The sequence below is a fragment of the Pinus tabuliformis genome, chromosome 1_1 (genome assembly GCF_031772625.1).
Source record: "Pinus tabuliformis cultivar Carrire ecotype Pingquan chromosome 1_1, CPIR1, whole genome shotgun sequence".
NCBI classification, from domain to species: Eukaryota; Viridiplantae; Streptophyta; class Pinopsida; order Pinales; family Pinaceae; genus Pinus; species Pinus tabuliformis.
In genome coordinates this window covers 537,230,171-537,255,691 of record NC_142297.1, presented here as the reverse complement: position 1 = coordinate 537,255,691, position 25,521 = coordinate 537,230,171, and the positions used below count along the sequence as shown (strand labels likewise).

The following is a 25,521-nucleotide window of genomic DNA, read 5'->3' as shown; positions in this document are numbered from 1 at the left end:
ATCACATAAAATCATTGTAAACAAAAACTCATCACAATTCAATTAACCCCATTCTCATCACATAAATCTTTGTAAGAGAAAATCCATATGGAGATAGACAACCTATTTGTTTTCTGCATGTTACATTAGAAGTCTAAACAACCTTGTCTGAATTCGAAGTCTAAACAACCTTGTCTGAATGCCCGAATGCAGGGAACCTCGCTCTGCTCTTTTCGCACCTGACTCGACTGATATATGAAGTAAGGCATGATGCAATAGAGGCAGAGGCGAAGAGTGGATCAAGAACTATTCGAGAAACACTCACTAATAGTGAACAACAAAACTTTGAGATCAACATCTCAGATACAGCTCCTTCACTGAAAAGCAGGCCATTAGTTCTGAGAACAGTTTTGCTGCTGCTATTATGATGTGGATCCCAAATAACATTCTTGTTTCCTTCCTGCAATGAAGAATATTTCACTCTGGCCGATGCAAGGTCAGGTGGAACTTGGTCGATGTGAAATGGAACTTTGAAGTTTTGGATATGGAGTCCATCTCATCCGAGAACTGATCCGATGCAGAGTCCAAAAACTCCTTGCCAGTCACAAAAATGAGACTGCCCACGAACATGAAATCCCTCATAACGAAATCAAGTGAGAACAGCTGTGAGAAGAATCAAACAGATCTCCTCAATATTTCCTTGAAGCATACACAACTCGGCAGACATCATACTTGAGCTTCTTGGCTCCTAAACTCTTCCAAAATGCTTCTGCAGAGCAGCCATTTGCCTTACTCAACGCAGAACACGCAGCATCTACACTTTCCCACTTCCCCAGTCCAATTATACGCTTACCGTCCATGGAATCATAGAATGTATAGGAATGCAAACCGTTGCTCTTTGTGAAGTAAGACTTCAATAAAGCGAGACAACAGTAAGATAATTTGTCATGATTTTTACCTCCCGAGTAGATCCTTCGCACACCAACAACGTCTCCTACACGCTTTTGCCCGAACGCTGGCAACCCCAATTTGGTCTCTTCGCAGTTCATTTCAAACCACCCTGAGTCCACCATTCGAACAGCCGAGGAAAATCCCTTTGTGAATGCCGCAGCCTGCAACACAAATTATCAATCCATGAAATAAATAGATTTGAATAGAAAGAACACAGAAGATGGAAATGAACTGCAATATTGTTCTGTTTGAGGAATGCCCAGGTTACCTCTGTAAGATTTAACCAAGGATTTCCATCTTCCTGGCCCCTTTTCTCAGCAACAGCAGCAGCCTGCGATCAAGAAATTTAGTAAAATCCCATCAAATATTGTTGTGTGACAAGAGAAAGCAAATGTAGTTGAGATAATAAAGAAACAAAACATACCCAATTCTTGCTGATACTTCTGAGGATGTAGATGCTAATATCCGATCTGCTACTACACTTCTCAATGGAGGCGGCCGCAGCCACCATCTGAGCCACAACATCATCAACGTTGCAACCTTCCTGGGGTTTGAATATCGAAAATGAAACCCTTACACATTGTTCAGAATGCATAATGTCTGCTGCTGCTAATGCCATTTTTCCAACGATTCAGTGATTGTTCAAAAATTGCTGTGGCTGTGTCTGGAAACTTGGTAGTTATAGCCTGCCGGTGATTGTTCGAAAATTTCTGTGGCTGTGTCCGGAAACGGCAAGAGCTAGAGGAGAAGCTCGGTCTTTCAACCGCCATGGAATTGTTTGATGTGATCTGAGACCCAGCTGGCGACATAGTTGTTGTGAAAGGGCACACTCACTGGCTTCCTGGGAGTGGCAGCCATGGCAGCAGAATTGTGACGCCCTCGGGTCTCGGGCAGGCGTGCACGATGGTGCGAGCGCCCCCTGCACGACGATGGGCGCGTTTTTACACGACGGTGGGCGAACTTCCAACACTTGGACGATGAGCCGAAGCTGAGGTGGGTCATCAAGGCGGCAGATGGGCGGACAACCGAGCAACAAAGCAACGTAGTGAGCAGCACCGTTGTAAGGTTGCGGTATGGTTCGACAACATGGGCGACCCGTACACGACGGGCAGGCAACCCGGGCGAGCGACCCGTGCACGGCGGGCGCGGGCGGGCGCACTTTTGCACGCGGGCGGGTAAGTCTGCATGGCGGGCACGGGCGGGCACAGTTCTGCACGCGGGCGGGTAAGTCTGCATGGCAGGTGCGGGCGGGCACAGTTCTGCACGCGGGCGGGTAAGTCTGCACGGCGGGCGCGGGCGGGCACAGTTCTGCACGCGGGCGGGTAAGTCTGCACGGCGGGCGCGGGCGGGCACAGTTCTGCACGCGGGCGGGTAAGTCTGCACGGCGGGCGCGGGCGGGCGCAGTTTGACACAGGCCGGTTATGATGCGACAAAACAGTGCGACGAAAGTATATGGCGGAGACACTTAGGCCAGAATGTGGCCAAGTGTCAAGCATATATATTGGCACATGTAAAGCACATCATAAGGAGGCTGTACGCATATGTGGAGTTAATAAAATATAATATGTGGGCTTTTATGTAATAATGGGGCAGCCGTGAGGAAGCACACCCCTTAAAATACAAGAAAGACGCATGTTATATGGAGAAAACACATATAAATATATGTGGAATTAAATAAGAATTAAATAAGATTAAAATAATGTAAATAAACATATACATGGGCTTTACATGTATTAAAGGGTGGTCGGCCATGAATAAGCAACCCCCTTTAATAATGTGGAAGAAATCGTATATATGACTGAAGGGTGAGCTCATTTCACTCATGGACTTTCGCTCAACATTCCTTCGCATAAGATAAAAGGAAAGTGCGAAGGTTCACTTGCGAATGCGCATGTCTTATGTGGATAAGGTGAAGGAGGTCTTCGCACATTTTAGGTTGACTTGTGTGGAACAAGGTTTCGGTTGGGGAAGCTTGAACACGGTTTGGAGCAGGAATTGGGGAAGCTTGAACACGGTTTGGAGCAGGAATTGGCATACGGTATTGCGCATTATTGTACGAGTATTTTGGGTGGCCCGTGTGGGGACTCACTTCTGTACAAAGGTGCATATTGGTGTTCAGTTAAGGCTCTCTTGCCTTGTTACAATATTGTAAAAGAATTTAAGTGTTGGCCGAGGACTTTGCCCGGCACACTTGTGTATTGATGTATTATTGACGGTTTATAATATATTGAATATTTGGGCAGACTTTCTGGGAGTTGCCCCTCCCATTCTTCTCGGTTATGTTACAATTGTCTCTCGGTTTAATTGTATATGATAATGTTAAGAATGGTTTGTGAAGTTTGAAGAAGATTTATGCTTATGGTAATAAGTGAAGATATATTTATATCGGTTTAAAGTTGTTGATATTGGTTAAGGCGTAGTCCATAAACGTGCACTTGGTTAAAAGTGAGCGTTCGGTGGTGCCGCACCCCGCCCAATAAAAGAAAAAAAGATTGGGGGCGTGACAGGTGGTATCAGAGCTCGGTCAGCGAGCTGGTGTTGAAGCATATCAGAGTTCAGTGAGCAGGGTTGCTCGTGATGAAGGTTATGGAGGACAGTTTGGGCTACATAGACTTGATGGTTTATGGTAAAACCGTTCAAGCCTTGATAGACATGAATGTCGCACATAGCTTTATGACTACATGGTTAGCGGAAGAGACGAGGCTGACATCTATTATGAGGGCAGTGGACTCTAGCGCTAAGATGGTCGATTTGGTACCCGATGTATCTATACAGGTAGAAGGATGGAGAGGTCGGTTAGACTTCATAGTGATGAAGTTGGAGGGCTTCGACATGATACTTGGACGAGATTTCTTGGAGGGCAGCAAAGCTGTTGTTGTCCCCTTCTATGATGATGAAGACTCGATGGAGGCAGAACTTGAAGGTGTTCAAGTTGAACCAGGATCGTGCAGCTTATCGACATTGATGAGTGAGGTCACTCATGTGGAGGAGCCTCATATGGATGAAGTAAGTATTGGTACATGTGTTTCATTTGGTCATTTGGTAGATGGTTCATGTGTAGAAGAGGGCAAGATCAGCTTGTCTAAGCATGGAGACATTTTACCATGGATGTTCATGATGGAGCCTTGTATGGAGAAGCAAGGATCGTTACTTGCTGAAGGACTTGTTGAGGATGCTTGCTACCTTGAGATGGAAGGTGCAAGACCCCCAGACAAGGGTGGAACTTGATGATCGTTGTGGATGATTTGGGTCATGCTTTAGCCACATGGCTAAGGGCCCGGCATGACTCATGGACTGGTTGAAGGGCACACCCTTGGGTGGACTTCTCATGGCCGAACCTTTGATGAAGGAGCTATGGAGAAGGGACTCGTGATGACATGGCGATATGGTTGGTGACCGAGTTCACTAAAACCGAAGATTGATTACTTGGATGATGCTTAGATGGACTTCTCATGGCCGAGACCAAGAGGAAGTCTTGGTGGACCTTTGGTGGAGGAGTTCATGATGACATGAGATCGTTGTGACTTTTGGGACATCATATATGGTGACTTAGAGGTCTGATACATTGAGGAGCTGAGGTCAGGTGACTTTGATGCAGTATGGGATGCATACTTCCAAAGTACGTGTATGGGCATGGCTTGGAAGAGTGACTTGATGTGGAGGATCATTGAGACACTTTGAGGTGATGGGGTCACAATGATGATGATGATGTTGGGATAAATATGGCAGACTTAGCACATTGACACCAACACTTCGTGGACAGCATGTTGCAGATGAGATGGATGGAGTTTCATGGACCTGAGCATGGATTATGGGAGCTGATTCTTGATGAGTCGAGGATGTGGCAGGATGCTTTGAGGAACAACTGATGGTGGCATGAGGATGTACATTCTCATGGTTTGGACGTGACGGTTGGATTAGCTACCCAACTAGTTCAGACATGGAGGCCGGCATGTACAGAGATGTGTTATCATTTGTTGGAGTATCATGGCAGCAGCTCACATGAGGACGACATATGGTGATCGAGATGACTTCCCGTTGATGTTGATCTTGGTAGAGAGCTACCGAGATGAGATGTTGTCGAGGACGACAACGTCTTCAGGTGGAGGAGAGTGTGACGCCCTCGGGTCTCGGGCAGGCGTGCACGATGGCGCGAGCGCCCCGTGCATGACGATGGGCGCGTTTTGACATGACGGTGGGCGAACTTCCAACACTTGGACGATGAGCCGAAGCTGAGGTGCGGTCACCAAGGCGGCGGATGGGCGGACAACCGAGCAACAAAGCAACGTAGTGGGCAGCACCGTTGTGAGGTTGCGGTATGGTTCGACAACATGGGCGACCCATACACGACGGGCAGGCAATCCGGGCGAGCGACCCGTGCACGGTGGGCGCGGGCGGGCGCACTTCTGCACGCGGGCGGGTAAGTCTGCACGGCGGGCGCGGGCGGGCACAGTTCTGCACGCGGGCGGGTGAGTCTGCACGGCGGGCGCGGGCGGGCACAGTTCTGCACGCGGGCGGGTAAGTCTGCACGGCGGGCGCGGGCGGGTAAGTCTGCATGGCGGGCGCGGGCGGGCACAGTTCTGCACGCGGGCGGGTAAGTCTGCACGGTGGGCGCGGGCGGGCGCAATTTGACACAGACCGGTTATGATGCGACAGAGCAGTGCGATGAAAGTATATGGCGGGGACACTTAGGCCAGAATGTGGCCAAGTGTCAATCATATATATTGGCACATGTAAAGCACATCATAAGGAGGCTGTACGCATATGTGGAGTTAATAAAATATAATATGTGGGCTTTTATGTAATAATGAGGCAGCCGTGAGGAAGCACACCCCTTAAAATACAAGAAAGACGCATGTTATATGGAGAAAACACATATAATATATATGTGGAATTAAATAAGATTAAAATAATGTAAATAAACATATACTTGGGCTTTACATGTATTAAAGGGTGGTCGGCCATGAATAAGCAACCCCCTTGTAATAATGTGGAAGAAAGCGTATATATGAGTGAAGGGTGACCTCATTTCACTCATGGACTTTCGCTCAACATTCCTTCGCATAAGATAAAAGGAAAGTGCGAAGGTTCACTTGGGAATGTGCATGTCTTATGCGCATAAGGTGAAGGAGGTCTTCGCACATTTCAGGTTGACTTGTGTGGAATAAGGTTTCGGTTGGGGAAGCTTGAACACGGTTTGGAGCAGAAATTGGTATACGGTATTGCGCATTATTGTATGAGTATTTTGGGTGGCCCGTGTGGGGACTCACTTCTGTACAAAGGTGCATATTGGTGTACAGTTAAGGCTCTCTTGCCTTGTTACAATATTGTAAAGAAATTAAGTGTTACGAGGAAGCCAACGGAGGGGGAGACGGGACAGGTCTAACAGTGGTCGCAGATACATTGAATAATGGAGCTTGCCGGAGGTAGGGTGATCGAGTTGCCGGAATATGCATGGATATGTATGGCTTTCATGCATATCTAGCCTGCCTTCAGATGCACGAATGTCTTGTCACAGGTACTTATAAATGATTCTATAGGGTCCATAGTTTTAAAAAACGGCGGAAGAAACCGGTAATCGGCCTAACCGGCCGGTTGGAGGCCTGGCCGGTCCGAACCGGCCCTTCTAACCCAGTTTCCTCCCTCACTCGCCCAAAATACAGCCCTAACCGGTAAAAATCGGCCGGTTTAGGGACGGAACCGGCCGATTAGGCCGGTTCCGTCCTAAACCGGCCGGTTTATGGACAGGCCGCCAGTAAAAGGAAAAAGCGCTGCGGTTTTGGCTGTTAGTGGTGGTTTAGGGGTTTTAGGGGGCAGGGAAAGGTGTTTTCCCTCCAAAAACACCCTCACACTTGCTATAAGACACCCCTCTCACTCTCATTTGTCTCACACAACTGATTTGGAGTGTTTGTGAGTTTGTTTGTGAGCTTGGAGAGTGTGGCGTTTTTACTGAAGTAGTCATCTTGGAGTTGGAGTTGGAGCTATTTTGGAGATAGTGTGTAGCTGTCAGTGGAGTTGCCATCTTCAAGAGGAGGCTAAGGGAGCTAGCTTGCATTTCCAGGTAAGGATTTGCACTTGATAATTCCTCATTTGAGTCTGCTGTCCATGAATTTTTTTTTGTGTTATAAACTTCTCACTTCTATGATCTACCATCCAGGGAGTCATCATGCCTCCAAAAGCCGAAGATACTGCATGGGCTCATTGTGATATGATTGATGGCAAAATGATCTGCAAATATTGCCAAAAATCCATTCAAGGAGGGGGTATTAACAGGTTCAAGCAACACTTGGCTGGGATAGGAGGCCATGTAAAGCCATGTGGAGCACCAAATGAAATAATAGGGCATATTAGCGCAGAATACCTTCAAAAGTTTGAGACTCAAGTCACTGAACCAATAAAGAAGTTTGTGGCTACACAGTTTGGGAGTCGAGACTCAACCAACTGAGTTTGATCATGATGACTGAGACTCATGAGAAGTTTCAACTTCAAGTGATAATGTTGATCACTATTATAGTATTACTATTATCATATATGTAGAGTCTAGACTGAAGTCTTGTAGTAGGCCACTGGCCCCATAGTTTGTAGGCTTTATTTTTGCACTCTAGTGGCCATTTAGAGCCTCATTGCTTATGTATTTTGTCGATGATATGTATTGCACTCGGTGCCATTTTGATATATTCACCTTTAAGGCTTTACATGGTATATCAATGAGCAATCTTTCCATATTTTGTCTCTATTGGCTTGGAATCATGGTTTTAAATCTTAAAAATAGTTTTTTTCATTAAAAAATAATTATTTAATGTATTTTTCTAAAACCGGTTCGTTTAGACCAAACCAGTGCCGGTTAGACCGGTTCTGGTCGGTAAACCAGTTCATTAGGTGGACCGGTTCCGGTTTTAAAAACAATGATAGGGTCTGAAATAGGAACTGCCAACTATTTGTACAATGACATGACAGGGATGGAACCCCAATTTTCTGGCAACCTTCAAGGATGATGAGAAATATGTAAATCATACGTCCGTACGTTTGAATAATTCCTAATATTTCGTTGAAGCCAGGAATTTTCTGTCAATTTAGTATCGGCAGATCGCAGAGAATTCTTATTCTTATACGACCATGTCAAATTTTCCAAATTCAAAACCAAACGTGCGTGTCTCTGCAAATTACCATATCTACAAAGCACCACGCTCTGATCTATGTTATATATTGCCACATGATCTGTGTATACATAGCTACTTGCACATAAGATTGCAAATCACTCTACTACGTAAAACTGCTGAAGGTAAGCCCTGGTTAGCCCCCCTGCTCTTCACTTGATCACGACATTGCAATTCAGAAATCTTAGATATGCTGTCGCTACAATCAGAAAAGATGTGGATGGAAGTTCAGAAATTGTTTAGAATGCGATATCAGTTGATGTACCCACATAGGATGAGGGTACTCACTTCATGTTTGACAACTTCAAGCTTCGAAGGTACTCTGCTGCATCAAGAATTCTGGGCACCAAAATCAATCGCTGGCTGTTTATTTGGGATTCATCACACGGGACTGCTTCCCAATATGTGGCAGATCATTATCCCTTATCCCTTAAATTTTCATATAAATCTATAACAAGGAAACGTTGTTACTCAATTTCTCCATCCTTATCAATTGTTAACACAACCGATAGTACCACTTCTAAGTTCTTACACCATATTCTAAAAGGCTCACTAACCATATGCATTTCTTCCTCAACCTAGCATTTTTAATCAAAGTGGTTTCGCTGACCCTCAAATAATCATCCTATGTTTGTATTTTTGTTGTTGTGTTATAAATGACCAACTTATTCTCCGAAGTCAAGATCTAGTAGGCCCTCCTTTTCCTTTTTAGTTCTAGTACAGCATCATGAACATCTCCGTTCATACTTTTTCGCTCTAGTTCTTTGTAACAAAATTCCTTAATAGATAAAAAAAATGTTGCGTTCTCTCCACATTCCAACAATTCGACGACTTAGACGAAAACAAGTAGAAGCTGTCGAGAGCATAGAAACTCCGTTTTCGGTTCTCAGTGATGTCTATTCATTCCTGAATTCACTAAAATTGGTGGGAAATAGGAAACCCGCTATTCCATACAGGTTAAAATACCAAATGAGATTTCACACAGCGTAGATCTTCTATCTAAACCATGAAGTGAATTCAAGCAAGTGCGACAGTATGGACTTCCAAGATAACAGCAAGGTTGAAACTGCCCCAAATAATGTGGCAAAGTTCCTCCTCATAGCTTGAAATAAAACAAAAATGGTACCCTTGTTGATTTTATTGTTTTTGAAAGGCGGTTGAAATCATGGTTTCTGATGAGTTGGATATAAATTATTTATTATTATTTTTAAATATTTTATTTTTTATTTTTAGATAAATTTATTTCGTTAATATTTATTATATATATCTATATCTTTATTTTGAAGTAGGGTTTTTAGAATTTTAGTTTAATTATTAATAATTATTAAATAGATGGTAGGGATTTAATATCTGTTCAATATTTTAAAATATTTTTAATAGTAGTTACAAATGAAAGTTAGAGAATTATTTTAAAAGTAATTATGATATTTTTCGTTTTTAGTTAAATTGATTAATTAAAAAATGTAATAATAAATTATGGTATTGTAACAAAGTCTATTACAAATATATATATGTTTAACTCATATATTATTCCTTTTTGTAATTAATAATAATAATAATTTTAAATGAAATTTATAATATAATTAATTTTTTACGAATTTTTTTAACCTTGAAAAAGTGAGATGTAAAGTGAGATAATTGTTTAATGTATATAGACACAAGTATATATTTATATGATTGAATTAATTTAAATTATATGAAAAGATGATTAGTGGGTTTAATTTCTTTGGAAGTATTTTAACTTTTTTGGTCTCCACTACAATGATTACACAAAGACACAACATTTCATAGAGACCACTAAATCATGGATAAAACCAACACAATTACATTAGTAACAACTACTCTAATAATTATTAGATATCTATAAGAAATTTAATATTAATTATTATATAATTATAATAATTATATAAGCAATAAACAGGTTTTATAATATTAAGTTTAAAATATTGGATTTTAGTATTGAGTATTGATATTACACATTTAATATTAGATTTTAATATTAAGTTATCATGGTAAATAAAAAAATCCAACCAAGTAAATAAGTTTCAATCAAAATTAAAACCATATTTTTTATTACTTAATAAATTATTTAAATAATATTATTAATAAAAAAATTAAACTTTAATACTAACATAAAAATTATTAAACTTATTAATAATAATTTTTAAATTATTAATATTAATTTTAATATTAATTTTAAAATTAAACTTAAACATAAACGTGATATCATTATATCTAAACTTGAACTCAATATTATTAAACTTAATATTAAAAATCTAAACATAATATTAATATAAACTAAAACCTAATATTAAAACGTGAAACTTGATCACAAATCATTACTGAATTCCTCAAACATAATATTAATATAAACTAAAACCTAATATTAAAACGTGAAACTTGATCACAAATCATTACTGAATTCCTCAAATTGTAGAAATTATAGGAGAGAATTCTTCCTCGAAATTAATATGGATAACTTATCTTTGAATAAATCAATATACACAACAAACAATTAATCTTCCCCTAGGGAGAGGATGTTTGTATCTTAATAGTATTGAAGAAATGTGTGTGCCCTCATTCTTTACTTGTAATACCACACTCATTTTCTTTAGGTTTGGTTATCATGAAAAAGTGATTATATTTAATATTAATACTAATCATTGATGAGAAGTGGAACTCCAGTTTTGCTTATTTAATTATGGGAATATGTGTTTGTATTTAATGAGATGAACAAACATATTTTTTATTATAGAATTAACTACAAATCTTATTGTTTGTATAAAGTGTTATTTCAATTTATCTATGGGTTATCTAGTTGGTGAGTATCTCTCTGAAATGTTAAAGACCATTATAAAGATAAATGACTAAGTGGAAACACAAACTATGAATTATAAATAATCCTGAACAACTTTACTATAATTACAATCATACAACTCCCAATAATTATAAACACACGCAAAACTAACCTTGAATAACTTTATTGTAATTACAATCATACAACTCCTCATAATTATAAACACACGGAAAACCCAAAAATTGGAAGTAAATTTCTATATGCAAAATTTGCTTAAACAAAACAAAGAACCTAGTAGATGTATTAGTTGTTAGCACCGAAAAACATAAGAAATTTTATATCACAACAAAAACATTGAAAACATTCGTAACAAAAAAACTAATGGGTTAACAACCTCTTTGAACTAGTAAATAGTACAGAAGTATTAGTAATTGTAGTTCTATCCACAACCTGGTGCTAATATTCATACATGACACTGAAAGTGACATCATTCCTATGGCTACTTGAATTCATAGACTGCGCCTAAATCTAGATTGGAAAGACGAATTTCATGTTCCCCATAATCGAACCATTATAAAACTTTATACTTTTAATCCGCAAAAAAAAACGCTCATCGAGTTAGCTTGTATAGAACACACCAACCATGAAAAGAACATATAAGAATATAAGAATTAACAAAAATGGTTGCATGGCAGCTAGTCCCTACCTTAAGGGCAACGAGCAGGTGGTTGAGGACTGCATGGTTGTCAGGTTTAGACACACATCCTAGCAAGTCGGCAAGCAAGCCCTTGCTCAGTTTCTCTTGACCAGCCCACCAAGCGATCTAATTAAGGCCATCTTCCTCTCATACGACCAGCAGTGCGTAGTATCATTGGTTGGTTTGATTTAATCAACCAATTGTTGAAATTATAATTTCAACTGCAGTGAACAGAACAGCAGCAGCTACTTTATTCATTTGTCGTGATCCGGCGCCCCACATTTTTTCCCGATCTTTTAAGTCACCGCCATTACCATCTTTTCACTCTTTAATTATTTTTGAGTTCTCGAAGGATGAAGATCAGATACAACACTACATCATTACTTCTCAACAACCATATTAATGAGCAGAATGGTTGAAACAGAAAAAGAACCATTCTCGAGCCGTAGCAGCATTTATCAGTCATAGATTTCCACCGACTCAAGAAATACAGCAAAAGATCAAATCTGTTCATTATGAGCAGCATAAACTTCATCAGCAAGTTAAGGCGGTGAAGACCCTTTCCCGCACTATAAAATGCAGACACAGCAGTGTAGAAAAATATAGATAGATTGAAAGAACTTTTGTAACACACAACAGTGTAGAACAAGAGAGTTTTTTTTTGTATTGCACAACAGTGCTGAAATTTTCTGAGATAGTTTTTTTGTGGAACTGAAGCATTCCTGTTGTAATCGCTCTGTCAAGAGGAAGATGCTCTTTAGCATAATATTTTTTGAAGATCCCTCTACGTGAGGAAGACTCATTTTATCAGTTATTTTATCGTTCATAAATAGAAGTTTCTTTTTGCCTGTTGCTGTTACACCGTAAGTCGAAAAATACTTGACGTCAAAAATCCCTGTTTTTGTTACACCGTAACTCAAAAAATACTCGATGTCAAAAATTTACGTTGCTGCAACACCACGAACAGCGTTGCTGCAACACAAGTTACAACAACTGAAAAAAAATTGTGTTGCTGCAACACCGTTTCCAGAGAACGAATTTTTTTGTTTTTCTGAGTTAAAAACAGAGTATTTTTCTGTGTCAAAAACAGAGTATTATTTTGATCAGTTTTTGATCCTGAGGCAAAGTAGAGTATTATTTTATGCTCTGTTCTTGTGTTTTTGAATTATCGGAAAACAGAGTATTACTCTCTGTTCATATTTTTGTTGTTTCGGAATTTATCAGAAAATTCTCAACAGTGGAAACAGAGGATTTTTCCACTGTATTTTGTTTGGAATAACCAGAAGCTCCCGACATGGTATCAGAGCTTGTCCAGGCTCTTTGAAGACATCAAAGAAGCTGAAAGAAGATTTGTTGCTGCAGCAAATTATCCAACAGAGCGAAAACACTGTCAAGGTATTTTTCAGATTAGTTTTTTGAGTAGCTGCTAAAGACAATTAAGTGATTTTTTTTACAGTCAAGTATTACAAGAATGGCCAGCACCAGCGTGGGTATGTTTAATACCCAGCTCCCACAGTTCAATGGGAAAAATTATGACTACTGGGCAATAACCATGAGAGCCGTGTTTGCCTCACAAGATTTATGGGAACTTGTTGAATATGGATTTGAAGAACCAGCAAATGAAGAAGATTTTATTGGATTAACTCAGGCAGAGAAAGAGCTGTTGAAGAGCAATAAGAAGAAGGACTCAAAAGCCTTTGTACTTTTATATCAAGCAGTGCATGAGAGTGTGTTTCCGAGAATAGCAGCAGCCAAGACATCCAGAGAAGCATGGAAAACTCTCAAGACAGCCTATCAAGGCATGGAGAAAGTGAAGACAACAAAACTACAGTTGCTGAGGAAAGGTTTTGAGAACCTGCGTATGAAGGAGTCAGACAATATTGACTCATTCTTCACACAAGCAATTGGTTTGGTCACACAGATAAGGTCTCATGGAGAAAATCTTGAAGAAAGGAGGATTGTGGAGAAACTATTGAGGTGCCTACCCTCAAAGTTTGATGTGATTGTCACCACCATAGAAGAGACAAAGGATCTCTCAAATTTTTCAGTTGATGAACTTCATGCATCACTGATAACACATGAGCAGAGGTTGAGTAGAAATGAAAACTCATCTCTAGAGCAAGCCTTTAAGACCCAGATGTCATTTGGAAGAGGAAGAGGTCAAGGCAGAGGAAACAAGAGAGGAAGAGGCAGAAGCCAATACAGAGGCACAAGAAACAGTCCAGCAAACATTCAAGGAAGAGGCAGTAATCCAAATCAGAACCAAGGCTATGGCAGCAGCCATCAAAGTGGACAACATCATGCTAAAGGACAAAGGTATGAAAAATCCAATGTCCAATGTTATTATTGTAAAAAATATGGGCACTATGCAAATGAATGTAGGAAGAAGCAACATGATATGAGTAATAGATCTAGTACAAATATCACTAGAGAAAATATCAGTCAAGATAATGTGTTGTTAGTTTGTAATATGGCTGAAACAAACAGTGAAGATATATGGTTTCTAGATTCTGGTTGCAGCAACCATATGACAAGAAACGTAGCCCTGTTTTCTGTTTTAGATCAGAGTGTGCAATCACAAGTCACACTTGGGACTGATAGTAAAATTTCTGTTATGGGAAAAGGAGAAGTTAAAATATTTACACAGAAAGGTGAAAAGAAAACCATAGCAGATGTCTATTATGTTCCTGGAATGAAGTGTAATCTCTTGAGTATTGGACAGCTTGTTCAGAAGGGTTACAATGTTTTCTTTAAGAATGATGTATGCACCATCATGGACAGATTACCCAGCAAACGTTGTATTGTTGAAGTGAAGATGACAAGGAACAGGATGTTCCCTCTCAGAATAAAAGCAGATTTGAAAAATAAAGAAGTAATTGCAGCAGTGACACAAGAGTCTCTCCAAAGCGTACCAAAGGATGAAAATTGGTTGTGGCATTTGAGATTTGGACATCTCAACTTTGGAGGTCTTAATTTGTTGAGTAGAAGAGGAATGGTAAGAGGATTACCATTGATAGAAAAGCCAGACAGCCTTTGTGAAGGCTGTATATTGGGAAAAAAACACAGAGAAAGTTTTCCAACTGGGAAAAGCATAAGGGAAAAAGCACCTTTAGAAATTGTCCACTCAGATTTATGTGGATCGATGCAAGCTCCATCACTTGCAGGCAGCCAATATTTTCTAACATTTATTGATGACTTTACTAGAAAGACTTGGGTTTATTTTCTGAAGAATAAGAGTGAAGTGTTTGAAAAATTTCAAAATTTCAAAGCACTTGTAGAAAATCAAAGTGGGCTGCGTATCAAGGTTTTGAGAACTGACAGAGGAGGTGAGTATATCTCCAAAGAATTTTTACGTTTTTGCAGAGAAAATGGAATTCATAAGCAATTTACAGCAAGGTACACCCCGCAGCAAAATGGAGTTGCTGAAAGGAAAAACAGAACAATCATGGATATGGCGAGGAGCATGTTGAAGGCAAAGCATTTGCCAAATGATTATTGGGCTGAAGCTGTACACTGTGCAGTATATATTTTGAATAGATGTCCTACAAAAGCAGTGATGAACAAAGTGCCAAAAGAAGCATGGAGTAGGAGAAAGCAAGGAGTCACCCACATGAAAGTTTTTGGTTGTGTGGCTTATGCACACATTCCAGATCAGCTAAGGAAGAAATTGGACAGCAAAGGGGAGGAATGTATTTTCATTGGATACAATGAAGAATCCAAAGCTTACAGGTTATATATATCATCCACCAAGAAGGTTTTTGTGAGCAGAGATGTTCAATTTATTGAAGAGGAAGCTTGGGACGGAAGCATAGAGAAAACAATTAATGTTAAAAACTGTTTGCCTCATGATGATGATGATGAGGAGTTGGCTGAAACACATCCCCAAACAACAGTGCCAACAATAGAACAACAAGAGACACCCTTGAGGAGAAATGAGAGTGCTTCTCCAAGCACACCACAAGGAGGAAATTCAAGTGCATCTACAAGCACTTCCACACCAAATGAAAGAGGTAAGAAATTCAGAAATTTAAGTGATATTTATGATGAAGGAATGAATTCCCTGTTTGCTTTGTATTGTCACGTTGATGACCCTGTTCATTTCGAAGATGCAATTAAAGATAAGAAATGGATAGAAGCTATGGATGAGGAGATGAATGCAATAGAAAGAAATAATACATGGGATTTAGTTGAGCTACCAAAAGGTAAAGAAGTCATTGGAGTTAAATGGGTCTACAAGACCAAGAGTAATGTTGAAGGAAAGATAGAAAGGCATAAGGCAAGACTTGTTGTCAAGGGATACAAGCAGCAGTATGGAAGAGATTATGAGGAGACTTTCGCACCAGTTGCAAGAATGGAAATAGTAAGAGCAGTGTTGTCCATAGCAGCACAAAACAAATGGAAAGTTTACCAAATGGACGTGAAGTCAGCATTCTTGAATGGAGTATTAATGGAATAGGTTTACATCGAGCAACCTCTAGGCTATGAGAAGAAAGGCCAAGAGCACAAAGTTTGCAGATTGAAGAAAGCTCTTTATGGGCTGAAGCAAGCACCAAGAGCGTGGTATAGTAGGATAGATTCCTATCTACTGGAGAACAGATTTGATAAGTTTGAGGGAGAACCCACTGTTTACATCAGAGAAAAGGACTGTAAAATTTTAATTGTTGTGTTATATGTTGATGATGTGATTTTTACAGGTAATGATTACTACCTCATTGAAAATTTCAAATCAGTCATGAAAGAAGAATTTGAGATGACTGACATGGGTTTGCTGAGATACTTCTTAGGAATAGAAGTAGATCAAAATAAAAATGGAATTTTTATTTCACAGGCAAAATATGTAAATGAAGTGTTGAGCAGATTTAACATGCAGGACAGCAAGGCAGCAATCACTCCCACAGTGATGGGATTAAAACTCAGCAAAGAAGACAGCAGCAAGGATTTTGACCCTAGAATGTACAAGAGCATAGTTGGCAGCCTCATGTATTTGACTGCAACTAGGCCAGACATAATGTATGCTGTTAGTTTAATTTCCAGATTCATGGAGAAGCCAAAAGAAACACATTGGCAAGCAACAATGAGAATTCTGAGGTATGTTAAAGGTACAAAAAGGTATGGCATATTTTATACCGTTTCAGAATGTTCAGATTTAGTTGGATACACAGATAGTGATTGGGTTCGAAGTGTAGATGACCGAAAAAGCACATTTGGTTACATTTTTCACATAGGTTCATGAGCCATTTCATGGGCTTCCAAGAAACAGCCAATTGTGGCATTGTCTACAACAGAAGCAGAGTATGTGGCAGTTACAGCAGCAGCATGTCAAGCGGTTTGGATGAGGAGAACGTTGAGAAGTCTATGCCAGGAGCAGGCAACAACAACAGTTATTTTTTGTGACAATAGCTCAACTATTGCATTATCGAAGAATTCTGTATTCCACAAGAGAACGAAACACATAGACACAAAGTTTCACTACATGAGAGAATTGGTGAACAATGGAGAAATCATTTTGCAACATTGCAGGACTCATGAACAGGTTGCGGATATTCTGACAAAGCCATTGGATCATAAAAGTTTTGAGTTTTTAAGGAAACTTCTGGGTATGACTGATAACCCAGCAGTTGAAATTAGAGGGGAGTCTTGAAATTATAATTTCAACTGCAGTGAATAGAACAACAGAAGCTACTTTATTCATTTGTCATGATCTGGCGCCCCACATTTTTTCCCGATCTTTTAAGTCACCGCCATTACCATCTTTTCACTCTTTAATTATTTTTGAGTTCCCGAAGGATGAAGATCAGATGCAACACTACATCATTACTTCTTAACAACCATATTAATGAGCAGAACGACTGAAACAGAAAAAGAACCATTCTCGAGCCGTAGCAGTCTTTATCAGTCATAGATTTCCACCGACTCAAGAAATACAGCAAAAGATCAAATCTGTTCATTATGAGCAGCAGAAACTTCATCAGCAAGTTAAGGCAGTGAAGACCCTTTCCCGCACTATAAAATGTAGACACAACAGTGTAGAAAAATATAGATAGATTGAAAGTCCTTTTGTAACACACAGCAGTGTAGAACAAGAGAGTTTTTTTTGTATTGCACAGCAGTGCTGAAATTTTCTGAGATAGTTGTTTTGTGGAACTGAAGCGTTCCTGTTGTAATCGCTCTGTCAAGAGGAAGATGCTCTTTAGCATAATATTTTGTGAAGATCTCTCTACGTGAGGAAGACTCATTTTATCAGTTAGTTTATCGTTCATAAATAGAAGTTTCTTTTTGCCTGTTGCTGTTACACCGTAAGTCGAAAAATACTTGACGTAAAAAATCCCTGTTGTTGTTACACCGTAACTCAAAAAATACTTGACGTCAAAAATTTACGTTGCTGCAACACCACGAACAGCGTTGCTGCAACACAAGTTACAGCAACTGAAAAAAAATTGTGTTGCTGCAACACCGTTTCCAGAGAACGAATTTTTCTGCTTTTCTGAGTTAAAAACAGAGTATTTTTCTGTGTCAAAAACAAAGTATTATTTTGATCAGTTTTTGATCTTGAGGCAAAGTAGAGTATTATTTTATGCTCTGTTCTTGTGTTTTTGAATTATCAGAAAACAGAGTATTACTCTCTGTTCATATTTTTGTTGTTTCGGGATTTATCAGAAAATTCTCAACAGTGGAAACAGAGGATTTTTCCATTGTATTTTGTTTGGAACAACCAGAAATTCTCGACACCAATCCCACTAGCTTCAATGGCCTCGTCTGGGAGTGGTAAATTTGGAAGTTGGACGGTAACGGGGCCAACCATAGAGGCCAACTAAGCCATAGACCTGATCGATACAATTTCTAATACAGTTTTCTCGGCCCACTCATGAATGAGAAACAAAGCAGCGAAGTCCTTAACAAAATATGATCAAAACCGAGTCAGTTCTAAAAATTTTGGTTGCATTCTTATTGGTTTTGAACAAGAAACCAAACCAGCCCCAGGCCATGATGTAGAAAATTGGGTTATAATTTATATCCCGTCTCCAAAAGCATTTTCCAGTGAACAAGCATCATTGTGGTTCGAACATTTTTCGTGGGCATTTTTTTACTTTATTTTATTACAATCAGCAGAATTTGGTTAGAGGGATTTTGTTATATCGAGGAATATTTCCATTTCACAAAGTTTAAGAAAGATATGCGACCGACCTTCCCGAATTTGGTTAGAGTTATTTTGTTTTATTGAGGAATATTCCCATTTCACAAAGTTTAAGAAAGATATGCGACCGACCTTCCCAACGCTTTTCCTTGTCTTATAATAATGCGGCTTCTTTACACCTAATTTAAGAAAATAACCCTTGTAGGTCCTGATATCCGTCGAGATTACCACGCAACCGTGAGACATTCCTGGAAAATTAAAGAGCACGCACTGAATAGATCCCATCTTTAAAGGCTTAAGAGCAGAACACTCTCATACCTCGGCCAACCTGTAATTAAATTACATACATAAAAACTCGAACAAATGTCCCAAAGAACCTGAAAACAACAAAAAAAAATGTAGGTCGTGCCAGTGTTTACTGACGTGTTGAGGAACGTAAAGCATCTGAGGTTGAAAACCCAATGAACCCCCTGCTAGCTATGTGGTTGAACACAATGCATTATAATGCATGATCGAAACATTGCTGAAGAGCAGGACAATGGTGACAGGTACCATTCTATGTTAATCTTGCGTGTTGGATAGCTGAGCGAAAAATCTTAGAAGCTTGGTTATGAACTGAGGTGATTCGGTGATTCGGTGATTCGAAAGTGTATACCCGTGAGCATAATAGAAGATCTCCCTATTTGCATAACATATGAGTTGCTAGGGAGCCGTAGTGCCAGTTCTGCTGCTGGTTGTGTGGAAATGTCATTGTTCATGTGGAAATGTTGTCATGTGCAATGCTACTATTCTTGAATGAAGGAAGCTCGAAGCGTAGCGTAGCTGGTTCTTTCCCAGGAAGCATGCGGGGGAAGGAATATAGGGTGAATCCGTAAATACAGGGTGGTCTTATTTTCCTTCATGGTCCTTCAAGATAAGATTCCAAGATGATAAAATGAACCATCTGTCAATAGACGCGTTTCCTATATTCACAATCTGCCTTCTGGCCACATTCACGAAGGAAGCTCGACACCTGGATCGGGAAGCCTATATCCTAAAGAGGAACCTGGCCGGGTTATTTTGAGAAGACTAAGAGAGCCAGACTTGACGAACGAAATAGTGGTCTTCTTTGAGCTAGAAGTGTAGTGGATGAGCATAGTGTGAGCTGGAAGCGTAGCGTAATTGTACTGGATCGTTCTGAGGTGGCCAGGGTGGAAGAAGAATTTATTTGGAGGGGTTTACAAATGGAAGACTAGGTGAATAATGGAAAATATGAGATGGGTGCATTAAACCATGGTTATTTTAGGTCATGTTGTCCTTCTCATGATGTGCTTTTTCCCCTCTTGCAGACCTGCACAACAAAACTTTTCTCTCTTTTGTTTTTTTTTTTAAACAACTAGTTTGCCTCCAAGGAGGTTTTCATTCTAGTTGCTTACCCTGGTGCCTCAGAAGAGGTTTTCACCCACATATATTTTTTCCCCCTCTTTTTTAACACCCTTGGGCAGCCTGAAGAGAAGAGGTTTCCAACCTAGGTGCCTCATCAAGGTTTTTACTTGAGTCTTTTTTTTTTTTTATCAGGAACTTGGTTGGGTGGAAACTGAGATTTTCTCTACCACCATCACTGTCTTGTTGATGTTGATGCTATTCACTGTCTTGTTGATGTTGATGCTACTGATGAACTATTGCCTTGACAAAGGCTTCTTCTAGATCTTTAATTTATACCCATTGACAAGCAGAGGGGTTTGATGCTATTGATGAACTATTGCCTTGACAAGGGCTTCTTCTAGATCTTTAATCTATACCCATTGACAAGCAGAGTGGTATCATGTAGATATTGAGCATTGCATTTCATATTGCTATTTAACTTTTCCATTTTAGATCTAGTACTACATCATGAACATCTCCCTTCATACTTGTCGCTCTAGTTCATTGTAACAAAATTCCTTAATAGATAAAAAAAAAATGTGTGCTCTCCACATGCCAACAATTCCACGACTTAGATGAAAGCAGGTAGAAGTTGTCGAGAGCATAGAATCTCCGTTCTGGCTTCTAAGTGATCTGTATTCTTTCCTGAATTCACTAAAATTGGTGGGATGTGGGAAACCCGCTATCCCATACTCATTGAAATACCAAATGAGATTTCAACGTGAAGCTCACATAACCTAGATCTTCTATCTAAACCATTAAGTGAATTGAGCAAGCAAGTGCCATAGTAATAGGACCTCCAAGATAACAACCAAAGTTTAAACTTCCCGAAATAATGTGGCAAAGTTCCTCCTCATAGCTTTAAACAAAAAAAAACGGGCAAAGCTCCTCCTAATAGCTTTAAACAAAAAAAAAGGGGGAAAATTATTTATTTGTCTTTTTAATATTTTATTTATTAGTTTTTATTGATATTATAATTAGGAAAAGATATTTTCTTATTATTTATTATATACATTTATATGTTTATTTGGCATGTTTTTAGAATTTTAGTATAATTATCTATAATTGTTAAATAAATGGTAGGATTTAATCTCTATATAATATTCCTAAATATTTTCGGTAGTTGTTAACCATTATAATTATGATATTTTTGTCTGTTTAATTATATTGATTATTTAAAAAAATGTAATAATAAATTATAGTATAGTAACAAAGCCTATTTACAAGTTAAAAATCTCCATAATAACATAGTGGTGAATTTCCTCATAAAAATATATATAGTAGTCTTCCTCCTTGAAAATAATATGGGTATGTTATCTTTGAATAAATCAATATACACACCAAACAAGGGAACTATAGGGAGAGGATGTTATTATCTTAAGAGTAAAACAAACAATTAATATTCCAAAGAAATATAGATAGAGATTGTTGGTATCTTAACAGTATTGGAGAAATCTGTGTGCCAACATTCTTTACTTGTAACATCACTCTTACTTTCTTGAGGCTATTGGTATCTTAATAGTATTAGAGAAATATGCTCTGCTGTTAACCTAGTCATCGCTACCCCTGTTGATCTAGTCATCGTTGTCCCTGCAAATCCACCCTCGACAACCTCTTGCTACTGAGACCAACTAGACCATGCAACTCTTTGAGGAGGGAGATCCTCACTCTTCCATGCAACCATCGAATGAAGAAAACACAAAAGGCCTTCACATCTCTGGTCGCAGAGAATGGAGCTCCAAGGAACAAGCCATCAATCAATAAATTTGTAAAGAAACTTGAATGTATCCCAGAGATGTCTCTCCCTCCAGCAGGGAAAATTTTAAGAACCCCCCCTAAATTTATAAATATAATAAATGGGTGAATCTCCATGGTATATAGGAAAAATGGAAGGCGATTTTATCAATAATATAATATGTATATATAATTTTTTGGCGAATCTCTCACCAGGCATGGCGAATATTTTACTCAATTATAAAATCTTGTAAGATCTTGGCGAGTCTTTCACTAAATAATAAAACTTTGTAACTTCCTAGTGAATCTTAGCATAGGCTACATGCTGGTTTAAATCCCCCATTTAAATAGGCTACATTCCAGGCGAATACCATGGGTCAATACCATGTGCCATTTTGGTGAATACCATGGGTCAATACCATGCTCCATTTTTATTTTTATTAGAATACTTTACTCAATTATAAAATCTTGTAAGATCTTGGTGAGTCTTTCACTAAATAATAAAACTTTGTAAAGTCCTAGTGAATCTTAGCATATGCTACATGCTGGTTTGATTCCCCCATTTAAATAGGCTACATTCCAGGTGAATACCATGGGTCAATACCATGTGCCATTTTGGTGAATACCATGGGTCAATACCATGTGCCATTTTTATTTTTATTAATTCTAATATTAGAGTTAATAATGGTTTTTTGCATGGTATTAATAACAATCTAGTCCATGGTATTTGTCCCATAGTATTTTGGCCATAGGTTTCACCTAAATATAACCCATTTTTTGAGTGTTCGTAAATATAAGGTGACTTATGGAGTAAATATAAAGAAAATGTTTTATTTGTTCACCATACCTCTCATTTATTTATATTTTTATTAATTTACCATACCTCTCTTACAAATACGGTATTTGGCCCATAGGATTCACTTAAATAAAACCTCTTTCTTGAGCCTTCATAAATAGAATGAGGGTTATGGACTAAATATAAAAAGAGGTTTTATTTATTTACGATACGCCTAGTTTATTTATATTTTTATTTATTTACCATACCTCTTGAATAAGTATAAAAAGACGTTTTATTTATTTACCATACCTCCACTTTACTTATATTTTTATTTGTTTACACCCTTACATGTATATAACGTGACTTATGGAGTAAATATAAAAAATGTTTTATTTATTTACCATACCTCTCATTTATTTATATTTTTATTAATTTACCATACCTCTTTTATAAATATGGTATTTGGCCCATAGGATTCACTTAAATAAAACCTATTCTTGAAAATGGGCGAATGGATTCACTTAAATAAAACCTATTCTTGAAAATGGGCGAATGGAAGGTTGTAAGTCCTAATTTCAAGGGCTAAATTTACCTTTTTTACCCTCTCCCTTAAAATAAGGTGGGCTATTTGAGGCGATCTGTAAAACTGTATTATGATACAAAATATTCGCCCACTAAAAATTTAAAACCCTTTAATTTCGCCAAAGGGCGAACATTCGCCCCTAAAATTATCCTTGCCCTCCAGCACTTCCAAGAAGAACAACCATTTCTTTGGCAGAACGCGGACTTGTTAGACAATTCACAAGGCTATGGCCTTCACCCAAATTAGTGCAAAAATGGGTGGAAAGAAATTGGAATGCAACCACACAGGGGAAGATAGCAATACGAATCTGTGGAAGGCGATACTTCACCTATCTCTTTGAAACAAAGGAGGATAGAGATCTGATATTTTGAAACAAACCTTACTTCATGGACTTTAGAGGTTTATACCTGAACAGGTGGATGCCAGACTTTGATCTGGAGATGGATGTCCCAAACGCAATGTGTGTGTGGGTCAGGCTCCCGCATCTTCCTCTTGACTACTGGAGAGACGAATCTGTAAAGGCTATAGGAAATGGAATGGGAAAATATATTGACAGATGTGAGCCAAAATACAGCATGCATGCGTGCGCAAGAATATGTGTGGAAGTAGATCTCGGAAAAGGCCTCCTAGAGGCAATAAAGATCAAGGTCAAGTGACACACATCCAGCAGCTAGACTATGATAAAATACCATTTAAATGCAAGGTATGTCACGAGTATGGTCATTTTGCAAATAGGTGTCTTAAAAAAATAGAGCATGAAAATGTAGAAGAGCAAGAACCTACACGAGAATAAGTGAAAAGGAAAAAACCTACCAATAAGAAGGCAACATCAAATATGTATCAGTCCCAAGAAGAAAATGAAACAAACTCTCAGCTTCCAGCGAAGGTTACTCCTCCTGATTACACAACTCCGAATCCTTTTGAGCCATTAGAAGACTCCTTTGATCCACCCTCTCTTAGATCCCATCCCTCAAACCCTACCTCTTTAGCTCTCATATACACCCCCAACCCTATATCCTCCCCTCCTCCTCCTTTAGTGGACCGCATTCTAACTAGAAACAAAGCCAAAGAAATCACCTAAGCCTGGGATCAACAAAAAAAGTGGGAAGGAAATCCAATAAAGAAATCATAGATGAGGCAGTAGCTGAAGAAACGGCCCTAGGAATGCAAAAGCCAATGGATTCACTCCTTGGGAAATAAACAGGAAGTCATGATAAAACTCAGCAAAGAGGAAAGGGAGGACCACACCAACATGACAATAAATAATGATAGTGGTCTCTTGGAATTATCACAACCTTGCCACCTCCTTTAAAGTCAATGCAACTAGAGACATTTTAGCCAAGGAACAACGAGACATATATATGATCCAAGAGACCAAACTAAAAAAGCAAGAAAATCAAAAAAAGATTCAAAAACTAAAAAATTATGAAGAAGTAGCGTTAGAAGACACAAGAGCATTAGGAGGAATCAACACCATTTGGGATAAAAGAAAATGGGAATTAATGACCCAAAAAATCAGCAGACACTAGATTCGAACAGTGTTGAGGAATCTCAATACAAAAAAATAGTATAGCATTATAATTGTGCATTCTCCAAATCATTATAAAGAGAAAGAACAATGCTAGAAATCAATTAAAGAAGAAATAGCAGAGAGACAAAGTGGGCACTTAATCCTGGGAGGAGACTTAAATCTGATAAGGAATACAAAAGAAAAATTGGCGGAATCTTCCACAATGATTCGTCAAGAGAAGCTCTTGAAGGAATAATAGAAGAACACAAATTAATAGACATTCTGCTAAGCAATGGAAAATACACTTGGAACGACAAAAGAATTGAAAAAAACAACATAAAAGAAAGGCTGGATAGAATTCTTATTCATGAAAGCATAGCAGCTGATTACACTCTTGTGAAAAGTAAAATTGTTCACAACTCAGCTTCAGATCACAAGCCGGTGGTACTAACCTTGAGAAAGTTGGAAAATCAAGGACGCCTTCCCTTTAGATATAATTCAATTTGGGACAGGAAGGAAGATTTTGACAAACGGATAAAGGACAACTAGAAACAAAGTGTCACATGGTCTCCCCAATATGTTTGGGAAACTAAGCTAAAGAACCTAAGGATGCACTTAAAAAATTTGGCAAGAGAAAATGATCTCCGAGACAAACCTAGAAAAATTGAATTGCAAAAAAAAAATTGATAACCTTTGTAAGGAAAAAGAGAACAAGGAAGAAAGTAAGCAAGATCATATACAATAAAAGGAAATATATAAGAAAAATAGGCAAGAAGAAGAGGAAAGCAAACTGAAA

At 38.7% G+C, this 25,521-nt stretch overlaps 1 protein-coding gene across 1 annotated transcript; it reads right to left on the bottom strand.

The window, feature by feature from the left end:
* On the bottom strand, positions 1 to 1,779 carry LOC149214171 (uncharacterized). Its single transcript, XM_089390865.1, has 3 exons — positions 1,355 to 1,779; positions 1,199 to 1,261; positions 1 to 1,091 (listed from the first exon to the last, which is right to left on the bottom strand). The coding sequence occupies exons 1-3, from the start codon at positions 1,547 to 1,549 to the stop codon at positions 669 to 671; spliced, it is 681 nt and encodes a 226-aa protein (XP_089246991.1). The 5' UTR covers positions 1,550 to 1,779; the 3' UTR covers positions 1 to 668.
* Between the last annotated feature and the right edge of the window lie 23,742 nt (positions 1,780 to 25,521).